The following is a 14,640-nucleotide window of genomic DNA, read 5'->3' on the forward strand; positions in this document are numbered from 1 at the left end:
ATGTCTGTAGTGATGGCAGTCACATAAAAACTTGCTCTACTGTCACTGGGCATAGAGTATATATAATATTACAACTGGGATGTGGACAGTCTTACTCAGATTTCCCCAGTTTGACTTGTATTTATTTTTATTTATGTGTATTAAATTCTATGCAATTTTATCACCTGTGTAGGTTTGTTGATCTGCTGCCACAGTCAAGATGTCAAACAGTTCTAACATCACAAGGATCCTGTGTTGCCCTTTTATAACTATACTCATCTCCCTCTTGCTGCTTCTTCCCAGTTCTTTTTTTTTTTTTTTTTTGGCCCCACCACACAGCTTGAGGGATCTTAGTTTCCCGACCAGGGATCAAACCTGTGCCCCCTGCAATGGAAGCAGGGAGTCCTAACCATGGGACCACTAGGAAATTCCCCCCAGTTCATTTTTTTTTTTTCTATTAGTAATAGTTATTGTTCTTTTTTATTTTTTTAAATTTATTTAATTTATTTATATTTTGGGTGCGTTGGGTCTTTGTTGCTGTGTGCAGGCTTTCTCTAGTTGCGGCGAGTGGGGACTACTCTTTGTTGTGGTGCGTGGGCTTCTCATCGCGGTGGCTTCTTGTTGCGGAGCACAGGCTTCAGTAGTTGTGGCACGTGGGTCCAGTAGTTGTGGCGCACGGGCTTAGTTGCTCTGCAGCATGTGGGATCTTCCCGGACAAGGGCTCAAACCCGTGTCCCCTGCATTGGCAGGCGGATTCTTAACCACTGTGCCACCAAGGAAGTCCCCCCCAGTTCATTTTTAAATGGAGGGATTATGCTACTCAGAACCCAATCTCCAAATAGAGATAGGATTGCCTGATGTTGGGGCAGGTGATATGACACAAACTTTGACACCAGGTCAACAAATAAGGATGTGGTTTTGTTTTTATATTATGTTGGAATAATATCTGAGCCCAGTGATATGTGAGGCTAGTATTTGCTGGGGCTCCTTCATTTTCTTCTATCTCATGTCCTTATCCTCCTCATTAAGAGAAATCAGTATGTGATGGGGGATAGAAATTAGTCCATTGCAGCTGTACTTAACACTTATAATGCAGTGTCCAAATGTGATGGCATATGCCATTCTCTTGGAAAAGGATTCTAATAAAATCCAGTGGGTATCCTGAGAGGAGGGGTCTTTTGGGCGTGGTGTAGGAGGAAGGGTGGATAAGACGGCCAGCTGCCATACAGAGGTCTTCCCCATGCCCTTGGCTCACAGAAACCCTGAGGAAATAGCTGAGTAGTCTATCTCTTTTTCCAAGTTTTTCTTGAAAACAAGAAAGGAAATATTAATATAACAATACTATTAGATACAGTTTGGAAGAAAAAATGAATCCCACTATTTTTTTCAAAATCACCTTAGTTCTTATATATTACTTTCTAATTTTCTTCCAAATAATCACATCTTTTTACACAGTTGCAATCAGAGTGTACATTCACAGAGTTATTGCTGGGGCTCGCCGCATTCCTAAAATTTCTTTCGGTAGGCTGTTGGTGGAACACACTTTTCACTGCTTTGCACTGGCTTTTGGGCACAGTGGAACCTAAGATAAAATTCCTTAAGAGAGCCTAACTCTGTTCCATCCTCATACACCCCACACTCTCCTAGTTGAGGAAGAACCTCAACACAATTAGCCTCTCAGATGTCCCTTGTAAGCCTTGCAGGTCTTGCTGGATACAGTTTTCTTTAAGAGGAACATGATGTATTTAGGTGGTAGATAAGGCCAGTTTATGCTTGTATCGTCCTGAATGTGTATCAAGCAAAGATAAGGAGCTATTCACAATGTAGAGTCTGCACTTCTTTTCTATAATACATTGTTCAGTGTTGCCAGTGTTTTAGTGATAGTTTTTGCAGTCACTATCTCTGACGTATAATGTGTACTTATTCCTTTTTGATCACTAGAACTTTGCTGGTACTTGCAAATGAGTGAGAAGTATACTGGTAGGAGGCTTTATTTAGGCCCCATATTAAGTGTATGGCACTAATTTATTTTGCTTTCTTGCTGATTGTTTACACGATGATGATTTTACCTTTTCACAGAAGAGAAGGCCAATTTGGAGAGTAAGTTTCCTGGGAAGAATGGTACAGGAGGGCTTTTTCAGGGCAAAACTCCTTTGAGAGCAGCTAATCTTCAGCAAGATGTCACACCTTTGAGACCAGGTAAGAAAGAACATCTTAGAAAAAAGCTGCTTGGCAGAATGGTCGAGCAGTATATTAGGAACCTGAGGGATCTGGGGAAATTACCTAAATGATGTATCCCTTGGATTTTAATTGGTGAAATGTGCTAATTCATTTATTCATTTCATGGTGAATGTGAAACTAATGATGTGCTGCATTCTTTTTTTTTTTTTCCAGTCTTTCGGAAATTAAGCTAACATAGAATTTTATTGCCAGATATATAACTATTTTCTTTTTATGACTAGATTTAATGTAACCTAACCTCGGTCTGGCTGGGAAACAAAACAGCAGGAGGGAAGAATGTACTGCTTGCTAACTGTACAAGAATTCTTTGAGTCGTGTATCTGATTTTAAAAGATTATTGACACTTAAACTAGTAGTTACTAAATCTGCAAAATACTGTTTATTTGATTAAAACAAAAAAAAATTCTTTAAATCCTCAAAAATGATTCTTGTTTTGAAATAGTAGCTATATTTAGATATAATTCACATATCATACAATTCACCTGCTTAAAATGTACATTTCAATGTTTTTTCATATATTCACAGCATAGTTGTGCAGTCATCACCACAATCAATTTAGAACATTTGAAAATTAATCTTATGGGTAAATCTGAAACTAGCCTCAGTCACACCAATAACTAGAGGGCCGTATCAGAAAATAGCTGTATTTTCAGTGAACTTGTGTAGTTTGCAGAGTCTGAGTTGCTAGGCTGACTTTTAAATAGTTCATTCATGAGTACAGGTGATATCTATTGAATTTGGGATCTGGACAAGGATCCTGAACTTTTACATCCATCTTTCTTGCATAAGAGGTTAGAACTATGTGCACGTTTCACTTGAGGTGCTTAGAAGTGTGGCTGATTTTCTGTTGCTTTGATGGTCTTTGTGCTCTTCTTGAATTGCAAGAGGATGTGATGTACCTAGTTTGTCTGGACCACTTTCAGTTTAAGACTGTTATATCAGCAGTAAGCCCCAGAGCAAGAGACCTCTGCATGGCCCATCATGTGGCAAAGACCATGTACACTGCTTCCATGCGTGTATACCCCTTGGGCCCCACAGTCTTTGTTCTTTGTTAGCACACATTCTTACCTGTCTCATTAGTGCTATTTCTTCTGCCTTGAATACCTTTAATCTAACTGAAAAGTCCTTACTTACCATTCAAGTTCCAGCTCAAATATCTTTTTTTCTCTAATTGATTCCCCTTATTTGTGTTCTCAAAGCACTTTTCAGACCTCTATTTTGATTTCAACTTTCTATTGTGTTGCTAGTACAAAGAAATACAATTAATTTTTCTATGTTGATCTTATATCCTACAATCTTCTAAACTCAGTAGTGTTTGTATCTTTTTTGTAGATTCCATCAGATTTCTACGAAGGTGATTATGTTATCTGCCTTTTGTTTCTTTTTCTTTCTTGCATACTGCACCTTTAGTAGGATGCTGAATAGGAGTAGAGAAGTAGACATGCTTGTTTTTTTAAAAAAATTGTTTATTTTATTTATTATTTATTTTTGGCTGCGTTGGGTCTTCACTGCTGCGCGCGGGCTCTCTCCAGTTGCGGTGAGCGGGGGCTACTCTTCGTTGCGGTGCGTGGGCTTCAGTAGTTGTGGCTCGCAGGCTCAGCAGTTGTGGCACACGGGCTTAGCTACTCCGCGGCATGTGGGATCTTCCCGGACCAGTGCTCAAACCCGTGTCCCCTGCATTGGCAAGCGGACTCCCAACCACTGCGCCACCAGGGAAGTCCCGACATGCTTGTTTTATTCCTGATCTTAGGGCAAAAACATTCAGGCTTTCACCATTAAGTATGATGTTAACTAGTTTTTTCATAGATGCCCTTTATCAGGCTGAGGAATTTCCCTTCTATTCCTATTTTGCTGATAATTTTTATAGTAATGGATGCTAGATATTCTCAAATGCTTTTTCTGCGTTTATTAAGAAGTTTACATGATTTTTTTTCTTTTTTCTTTTATTCTTTAACTAAGTTCAGTTATGCTGATTTTCCAATTTTAAGCCAACCTTTCATTTCTGGGATGAACCCCCAATTGGTCAGGATGGTATTTTTCTTTTTATATATATTTTAGGTTCAGTTTGCTACATTTTTTTGTTAAAAATTTTTTCATCTATGTTCATGAGGAATAATGATCTGTAGTTTTCCTTTCTTATGATGCCTTTGTTTGATTTTGATAGAGTAATGTTAGCCTTACTCTATAAGTATTCCCTTCTCTTCATTTCTCTGGAAGAATTTGTGTAAAATAGATACTACATCTTTCTTAAATGTTTGGTAGAATTCACCAGTGAAGACATCTGGGTCTGGAGTTTTCTTTGCAGGAAGGTTTTTAACTAAAGATTCAATTTTTTTAACAGATATCGATTATCTGTTTCTTCTTGAATGAGCTTTGGTAGCTTGTCTTTTAAGTAATTTGTCTGTGTCATCCAAGTTGTTGAATTTATAGGAGAAAAGTTGTTCATAATGTTTCCTTATTATCCTTTTGATACTTATAAATTCTGTAGTGATATCACGTCTTTCATTCTTGATATTGGTAATTTCTGTCATCTCTCTCTATTTTCCTAATCAGTCTGGCTAAAGATTTATCAGTGTTAATAATCTTCTCAGAGAACCAGCTTTTGGTTTCATTGTTGTTTTTTTTTTTTTTCCTATTGTTTTTCTGGTTTTTAGTTCATTGATTTCCATTCTGTTCTTTATTATTTCCCTTCTATTTACTTTGGGTTCAATATATATATAAAGTTTCTTAAGGTGGCAGCTGAAGCCATTGATTTGACATCTTTCTTCTTTGTTAATGTGTTTCCTGCTGTAAATATCCCCTAAGTACTGCTTTAGCCACATCCCATAAATTTGAAATGCTATGTTTTTATTTTCATTCCATTCAAAATACTTTTAATTTCCCTTTTGAGATCTTTGACCGATGTGGTTTTTTTTGTTTGTTTTTTTATTTTGGCTGCACGGGCTTCTCTGGTTGTGGTGCACAGGCTCTCTAGTTGTGCTGCACGGGCTCCAGAGCGCGTGGGCTCAGTAGTTGCGGCGCGCGGGCTTAGTTGCCCAGCAGCATGTGGGATCTTAGTTCCCAGACCAGGGATCAAACCCACGTCCACTGCATTGGAAGGTGGATTCTTAACCACTGTACCACCAGGGAAGTCCCGACCTATGTGTTTTTTTTAATTGTGATATAATTGACTTATAACATCATGTAAGTTTAAGGTGTACAGAGTGTTGATTTGATACATTTATATAATGCAATGTAATTAACACCTCTATCATATCACATAATTATCATTTCTTTTGTAATGAGAACAATTAATATCTAGTCTCATCAACTTTGAAGTTCATAATACAGTGTTGTTGACTATACCATTTATGCTATGCATTTAGATCTCCAGGACTTAATTTATCTACTAGTTGCTAGTTACCTGTGTGTTATTTAATTTCCAAATATTTGGGGTGGGGGTGGTCCAAAAATCTTATCTGTTATTGATTTCTTGGGGGATTTCCACTGTGGTGAAAGGACATACTTGTATGGCTTGAACTCTTTTAAATGTATTGAGACTTGTTTCATGGCCCAGAATATGGTCTGTCTTGGTAAATGTACTGGGTGTACTTAAAAAAAAAATGTGTATTCTGCCGTCCTTGGGTGGAAAGTTACATAAATGTCAGTTGGGTCAAGTTGGTTGATAGTGTTGCTCAAGTCTTCTCTTTCCTTATTGATCATCTATCTGATGGCTCTGTCCATTATTGAAAGTAGGGATATTGAAGTCTTCAACTATTATTGCTGAATTGGCTATTTCTCCCGTGAGTTTCGTCAGTTTTTCCTTCAGGTATCTGGGTCTCTGTTGTTAGGTATGTATATGTTTATAATTGTTACATCTTCATGATAATTTGACCACAACGTATTTTTGTAAATGAAGTCTTATTGGAATACAGCCATGCTCATTTGCTTATATATTATTTGTGGCTGTTATAATCTTACTGATTTTTCTGTCAACTTGTTCTATCAATTAGAGAGAGAGGTATTGAAATTTTAGACTATAATTGTGGATTTGTTTATTTCTCCTTATAGTGGTATGTGGTATGGATAAAGAAGATATGGTATCCCACTTGATCATGGTGTATAATCCTTTTAATATATTGTTGGATTTGGTTTGCTAACATTTTGTTGAGGATTTTTGCATCTATGTTCATCAGTGATATTGGCCTTTTTTATGATATCTTTGTCTGGTTTTGGTACCAGGGTGATGCTGGCCTCATAGAATGAGCTTGGAAGCATTCCTTCCTCTGCAGTTTTTTGGAATAGCTTGAGAAGGATAGGTGTTAACTCTTCTAAATGTTTGGCAGAATTCACCTGTGAAGCCATCTGGTTCTGGACTTTTGTTTGTTGGGAGTTTTTTTTTAATTACTGATTCAATTTCATTGCTAGTAATTGGTTTCTTCGTATTTTCTATTTCTTCCTTGTTCAGTCTTAGGAGATTTTACATTTCTAGGAATTTGTCCATTTTATTGGCATATAGATGGTTGTAGTAATCTCCTATGATCCTTTGTGTTTCTGTGTTGTGAGTTGTAACTTCTCCTTTTTCATTTCTGATTTTATTGATTTGGGCCCTCTCTCTTTTTTTCTTGATGAGTCTGGCTAAAGGTTTATCAATTTTATTTATCTTCTCAAAGAACCAGCTCTTAGTTTCATTGATCTTTTATATATTTTTTAGTCTCTATTTCACTTATTTCCATTTATTCATTTCTTTCTGCTCTGATCTTTATGATTTCTTTCCTTCTACTAACTTTGTGTTTTGTTTGTTCTTCTTTTTCTAGTTCCTTTAGGTGTAAGCTTAGGTTTGAGATTTTTCTTGTTTCCTGAGATAAGCTTCTATTGCTATAAACTTCCCTCTTAGAACCGCTTTTCCTGCATCCCATAGATTTTTGGATTGTTGTGTTTTTGTTTTCATTTGTTTCCAGGTATTTTTTGATTTCTTCTTTGATTTCTTCAGTGATCCATTGGTTGTTTAGTAGCATATTGTTTAGCCTCCATGTGTTTTTGTTTCTTGAAGTTTTTTTCTTATAGTTGACTTCTAGTCTCATAGTGTTATGGTCAGAAAAGATGCTTAATATGATTTCAGTTTTCTTAAAGTTACCGAGGCTTGTTTTGTGGCCTAGCATGTGATCTATCCTGGAGAATGTTCCATGTGCACTTGGAAAGAATATGTATTTTGCTGCTTTTGGATAGAATGTTTTCTCTCTCTATATATGGTCTAATGTGTCATTTAAGGCCAGTGTTTCCTTACAGGTTTTCTGTCTGGATGATCTGTTCATTGATATAAGTGGGGTGTTAAAAGTCCCCTACTGTTATTGTGTTACTGTCAGTTTCTTCCTTTATGTCTGTAAATATTTGCTTTATGTATCTAGGTGGTTCTCTGTTGGGTGCATATATATTTATAATTGCTATATCTTCTTCTTGGATTGATTCCTTGATCATTATGTAGTGTACTTCTTTGTCTCTTGTAACATTCTTTGTTTTAAAGTCTATTTTGTCTGATATTATTATTGCCACCCCGTTTTCTTTTGATTTCCATTTGCATGGAATACTCTTTTCCATCCCCTCACCTTCAGTCTGAGTGTGTCTTTAGATCTGAAGTGAGCCTCTTGTAGGCAGCATATATATGGGTCTTGTTTTTGTATCCATTCAGCCACTCCGTGTCTTTTGATTGGAACATTTAGTCCATCGGCATGTAATTATTGATATGTATCTACTTATCGCCATTTTGTTGTTTTGGGGTTGTTTTTGTATGTCAGGTTTTGTTCCTTTGTTCTTTTTTTGTTCTCTTCCCTTGTGGTTTGATGACTGTCTTTAGTGTTATATTTGGATTCCTTCTCTTTTTGTGTGTGTGTGTATCTATTATAGATTTTTGGTTTGTGATTACCGTGAGGTTTATATTTATCAATCTGTATATCTCTTTGACTATTTTAAGTTGCTGATCTCATAATTTCAAATGCATTTTAGCAACCCAGCATTTGTACTCTCCTCCCCATATGATTACTGTTTTGACATCATATTTTACATCTGATTGTTTCGTGTGTCCCTTAACTGCTTATTGTAGATACAGATGATTTTACTACTTTTGTCTTTTAACCTTCCTATTAGCTTTGTATGTGGTTGATTTACTACTTTTACTGTATATTTGCCTTTACCAATGAGATATTTCCTTTTGTAATGTTCATGTTTCTAGTTGTGGTCTTTTCTTTTTCACTTAGTGAAGTCCCTTTAACATTTCTTATAAAGCTGCCTTTGGTAGTGCTGAAATCTTTTAGCTTTTGCATGTCTGTAAAACTTTTGATGTGTCCATCAAATCTGAATGAGAGCCTTGCTGGGGAAAGTACTCGGTTGTAGGTTTTTCCCTTTCATCACTTTAAATATATTGTGCCACTTCCTTCTGGCCTTCAGTTTCTGCTGAAAAGTCAGCTGATAGCCTTATGGGAGTTTCCTTGTATGTAACTTGTTGCTTTTTCCTTGCTACTTTTAATATAGAATTGCAGATTAAAAGATTTTTTCTTGACTTCTCTGAAGGCATTGTTCTGTTATCTTTTATCATCCTGTGTTACTGATGAGGAATTCAGCTTATCCTATTTTCCTTCCTTAGGTGATTTGTTTTTCTCTATGGAAGCTTTCAGAATTTTATCTTTTTAAAATGTCATGAGAAGATGTTAAAAAAAAAATGTCATGAGAATGTGTTTGGGATACTTTTTTCTGAGGTGATGCCTTAGGCTGGCAAATAGGCAGGCCCTGGATACTTCATTTCTGCTTCAACCAAAGTAGCTTTTATAAATTACTCTTCTGCATAAGATTTCACTGCTTAGGAGGGATACACACACACACACACAGACACAAAATTTGCAATCTAGAATTCTGTATTAAGTCATATATATATATACACATGTATCTCTCATCTCCAACTCATTTCCTTGGGATTTGAGTACTGACTAGTTTTTGCTCTCTTGTAGTTGACAACACTTATAACAAAGAGGCAGAAAAAGAAAACCTGGTGGAAGAGTCCATTCCAACAAATGCTTGTTCTTCTCTGAAAGTCAAAGGAACCACATCAAGAAATATTCTAGCTCAGCCTCAGAGGTAAGACTGTTTTGGTGTTCAAAAGTGGTGGTTATATTAATAATGTTCAAAGAAGAGTTACTGGAGCACCTACTATGTGTCCCATACTACATTAGACTCTTCATGTTACCTTATTTAATCTTCATAACATTTATGAGTTGTAGTTAACATGCTTAATTTATAGATAAGGGCTCAGAGGTACTAAGTTGCTTGCCCAAGGCAGATTTATTTCAGAGACAGGATTCAGACTGATCACATTGGTTCCAAAGTCCTTGCTGTTTGCGCTGTCAACATGGGTTGCCATTTACATTTATTTGTATGGATATGTGGCAGGTTTGTTTTTTTTTTTTCCTGTGTATAGGTTGTAAATACACTTCATAAGGGCAAGTGTCATGTATCCTTAGTACCTAACAGTGTCTTGCAGGAGCAAAGCTGAATAAAGTCTTGAGTGAAGGGGTGGATGGATGGGTGGGGTAAGCTGTACTCTTGGCACTAGGAGCCTCTGAAAATCTCATGTCTTTGAATGTTGCACTTTGTATCAGTATCCTCTTTTTAACCAAAACAAAGCTGTTAGTCTTAATATTAGTTGCCTTCAGATGGCACTAATCAAAAGATTATTTGAATTAGATTTTTAAAAACTTTCACTTGGGAGTTCCTGGTGGTCCAGTGGTTAGGACTCAACACTTTCACTGCCATGGCCTGGGTTCAATCCCTGGTTGGGGAACTAAGATTCCACAAGCTGCACAACATGGCCAAAAAAAAAAAACCCAAAACTTTCACCATCTAATAATTACCACTCACCCATAGAGTTTAAATTCCAGGACTGGGGACTTCCTTGGTGTCCAGTGGCTAAGATTCCACGCTCCCTATGCAGGGGGCCCGGGTTAGTTCCCTGGCCAGGGAACTAGATCCCACATGCTGCAACTAAGAGTTCGTATACCACAACTAAAGATTCCATATACCACAGCTAAAAGATCCCGTATGCTGCAATGAAGATCCCAAGCACCGCAACTAAGACCTGGTGCAGCCAAATAAACAAATAAATATTTAAAAATAAATAAATAAATTCCAGAACTATTTAATGCTTTATACTTTGATGTCAACAATATTGAGGAATGGCAGAGTATTTATAATACTATTGCTCAGAAGTAATGAAATTACCCTTTACAAAGCCTCATGCTGGTATAAGGGGATCACCTTTTGAAGATGGTATCATATGTGCTTATTTTAATCTTTTCTGGTGAAGAAGCCCCTTTTGATTGAAAAATTCTGTGAGATTCAACCAGCTATCACAGGAGATTTAAGAGATTGCTACAGGTTGATTCTATGGTTTCTGTTCCATGTTTAGATTGTTAAGTCCCTATGGAAAAAGGGACCCAGTATCCTATAGATTCCTTCAGAGTCCAAGATAGTGCTAGTGTCTTGGCTTCTGCATTTTGAGTATGTATATGATTACTAGAATTGCCCCACATTCTGAATGAATTTTTGAATGCTTTTTGGAAATGATGGTATGACAGAAAGCCAGCTGTTCACAGAGTCAGAAGACCTGGATTGTTTTTGTTTCATTTGTTTTAAAGGCAGGTATCTCTACTACTCAAAACCTTAGTTTACTGAGAATAACCGTCTCTCTCAGGCTTATTGCAAGAAATGGCCAAATAGGATAACATGTAGTAGTAGTTTGTAAATGAGGCTGCATTATGAAAATGCATAAAGAGGTAAAACATTAGTGCCATTTATCTTAGATCTCAGATTTATCTTAGTCTAGGGATGCCTAATCGAGAAAAGAATAGCAGATGGAATAGGAAGGTATAGATGATCATACAAATTTCCTACTATTTTCTTCTCACATGATTTTGATGGATAAGCTAAAAGATGGCCAAAACTCCTTTGACTCAGAATAGTTAAAAGTCAATAAGGCCTTAGTCTATAATAATAATTTTTCCATACAGGTGTTGCTTTACCACATATATTTTTTAAATAATTTATTTATTTATTTATTTATTTATTTATTTATTTTTGGCTGCGTTGGGTCTTCGTTGCTGTGCGTGGGCTTTCTCTAGTTGTGGCGAGTGGGGCTACTCTTTGTTGCAGTGCACGGGCTTCTCGTTGCGGTGGCTTCTCTTGTTGCGGAGCACGGGCTCTAGGCGCGCGGGCTTCAGTAGCTGTGGCTCGAAGGCTGTAGAGTGCAGGCTCAATAGTTGTGGTGCACGGGCTTAGTTGCTCCGCAGCATGTGGGATCTTCCCAGACCAGGGCTCGAACCCGTGTCTCCTGCATTGGCAGGCAGATTCTCAACCACTGCGCCACCAGGGAAGCCCCACATATATGTTTTAATTTTTATAGTCTCATCCTTTAGCAACTTCTCCCTAAAGACATTCAGCAATTCTTCTCTTGACTTTATAATATCATTGTATATTGAATTTTAGTAGTGGTCCAAAATGACCATGTCTTCATGTACTTTGCCTTCTTTCCTTCTAATTTTTAATGAAACCCTGTCCATTTAAAAAAAATTAACTAATTTTATTGGGGTATAATTTGCATATAGTAAAATGTACAGCTCTTGAGGGCACAGTCTGATTAGTTTTGACAAGTCTATAATGCAACCACGATACCACTATAGAACAAATTCCATCACCTCAGAACATTCCCTCATTCCTCTCCCTTTAAAGTCAACTTTTACTGTTCTTTCTGCCTTCTCACTTTCCCGCCTCCCACCCAGAGGCAGCCACTGTTCTGATTTCTGTTGCCATAGATTAACTTTGCCTGTTCTAGATATTTTTATAAATGGAATTGTATAGTATGTACTCTTTTATATCTGAGTTCTTTCACTTAGCATGTGCTTTTGAGATTCATTCATGTCATTGCATGTATTAATATTTTGTTCCTTTTTATTGCTGATAATAAATTCTGTTGGATGGATATACCACAGTTTATCCATTAACCAGTTGAGGACATTTGAGTTGTTTCCAATTTGGGGTTATTATAAATAAAGCTTCTATGAGTAGTTTGCCTATAGATTTTTGTGAGGACGTGTTTCTCTTGGGTGAATACCTAGGAGTGAAATTGCTGGACTGTACTGCTAAGTGTATGTTTATAAGAAACAGAATTTTTCCAAAGTGACTGTACCATTTTACATTCCTATTAGCAGTATATGAGAGTATTAGTTGCTCCATATCCTGGCCAACACTTGGTACTGTCAGTCTTTTTAATGATATTTCATTGTATTTTTTAAAAATAAATTTATTTATTTATTTATTTATTTTTGGCTACGTTGGGTCTTCGTTGCTGTGCTCAGGCTTTCTGTAGTTGCAGCAAGCAGGGGCTACTCTTCGTTGTGATGTGGTGTGCGGGCTTCTCATTGCGGTGGCTTCTCTTGTGGAGCACGGGCTCTAGGTGCATGGGCTCAGTAGTTGTGGAACGCAGGCTGAGTAGTTGTGGCTCGTGGGCTCTAGAGCACAGGCTCAGTAGTTGTGGCACATGGGCTTAGTTGCTCTGCGGCATGTGGGATCTTCCTGGACCAAGGCTGGAACCCGTGTCCCCTGCATTGGCAGGCAGATTCTTAACCACTGCGCCACCAGGGAAGTCCCTCATTGTGTTTTTAATTTGTATTTTTCTGATGACTGATGATGTTGATCACATTTTCATGTGATTACTGTTCATTCATATATCTGCATATACAGTTGTTTTTTCAGTCTGGCTCCCTGGAGTCTCCCCTGTGCCTGAAAATGTTAGCGGTCAGCCAAGACCGAGTAGAGTTTATACTCAGGCTTAAGTGTTCATCCTCTCTGGTTCTCTAGCTTCTCATTTTGCCTCTAAATTTCCAGTTGTTTTGCCAGCCCTAATGTTTGTCTTCTGATACCTAAAGCTAGTAAGACTTTAGCTGTGTGCCATTCTACTATATACACATTGGGGAATGCACTGAATCAAAAAAAACCCAGCGAACTCACCAGTCTTACCTAGTGCACTTATGTCTGTTAAGGATGGACACCTCACCAGTTTCTGCTTTTTCACTGGGCCCCCCAGTCTCCTCTAAACATGCATAGTTAGCATATATAGTAATACATAGGAATTTGTGCAGAGTTTTGGCTCAGACTTTGGGTGATACCTTTTCTGTAGCTCTTTCATTTCCGGGACTTTCCTCCTAAGTTTCCAGCTGTTGTACTGGCCTGAATTCTATCTTCCATTATCTACGGCCAGTGAGATTAGAGTTTTCTGCTGCTGGAGCTGCGGCATTTGGGGTGTGCCCTCAGGCAAAAAAGCTACTAACATAACTCTTAACCTTTGTAGTTGCTTTTCATGGATAAATGTTTCTCTTTTTTCTGCCTGCTTTTGGTCACTTTTCAGTGCCTTCAAATAGTCATATTTTTATATATTGTGTACATTTTGTAATAATATGCAAGAAGATTTGCATGATAAATGCACTCTGCATTACTCCATGTAATTGTTTTTATGAGTACTTTTAGAGATTGATATGAAAATATTTGCAGATGAAAGATCTGAAATTTGGGATTTGCTTCAAAAGCTGGGGGGGCGGTGGATGGAGGGAAAATTGACAGTGTGATTGGCTATAAGTTGAAATTTTTAAAGCTGAATGATGAGTAGTACCTGGTGGTTCGTTATATTATTCTCTTTTTACTAAGTTTTAAATTCTTTATGATAAAGATTTTAAAATTAGGTACTCTATGCAATCTAATAAAAATTTGAATATACACTAATACATCTTAAGACTTGAGAGAAATTAAACAAGATCTAAATAAATGGCAGGACATAACCATGTTCATGGTTTGAGAGACTCAATAATGTAAATATGTCAAATCTCCTTATCTGATATATAGATTCAATGCAATCTCTACAAAAATCCCAAAGATTTTCATTTTGGACATTGATAAATTGATGCTAAAATTTATACAGAAATGCAAAGGTCCAAGAATAGTCAAAATACTTTTGAAGTGTCTAGTAGATAGCAATATTATAAAGCTACAGTAATTAAGACTTTGTGGTATTACCCAAGGATAAATGAGACCAATGGAATCAAATAAAAGCTTACTCTCTCATATATGGACACAATATATGACAAATGTGGTACTGCAGACCTTTGGGGAGAGGGTGTTTTTATTTTTCCCCCTTCAATAAACAATGATTGGACAATGGATAGCCACATAAAACAAAATGAGACTTAGCCCCTACCTCACTCCATAGAAAACAGTCAGTACAAGGTGGATTGTAGATCTAAATGTGAAAGCTAAAGCTCATGTAAGGAAATATAGGAGAATATCTTCATGACCTTGGAATAAGGAAAGATTTCTTAAATAGAATCCACACAGAAAAACACTGAC

The 14,640-nt window shown here is 37.1% G+C and overlaps 1 protein-coding gene across 4 annotated transcripts in view; it reads left to right on the top strand.

Annotated features, from left to right (window-relative positions):
* Positions 1-14,640, top strand: part of TPX2 (TPX2 microtubule nucleation factor) — a 59,106-nt gene that overhangs the window by 15,566 nt on the left and 28,900 nt on the right. For all 4 annotated transcript variants that reach the window (XM_007193308.2, XM_007193309.2, XM_057529624.1 and 1 more), the window contains exons 4-5: positions 2,059-2,178; positions 9,201-9,327. In XM_007193308.2, coding sequence (XP_007193370.1) covers positions 2,059-2,178; positions 9,201-9,327 — 247 coding nt within the window. The remainder of the gene's footprint in view (positions 1-2,058; positions 2,179-9,200; positions 9,328-14,640) is intronic.

The sequence above is a fragment of the Balaenoptera acutorostrata genome, chromosome 15, assembly GCF_949987535.1.
Source record: "Balaenoptera acutorostrata chromosome 15, mBalAcu1.1, whole genome shotgun sequence".
Lineage (NCBI taxonomy): Eukaryota > Metazoa > Chordata > Mammalia > Artiodactyla > Balaenopteridae > Balaenoptera > Balaenoptera acutorostrata.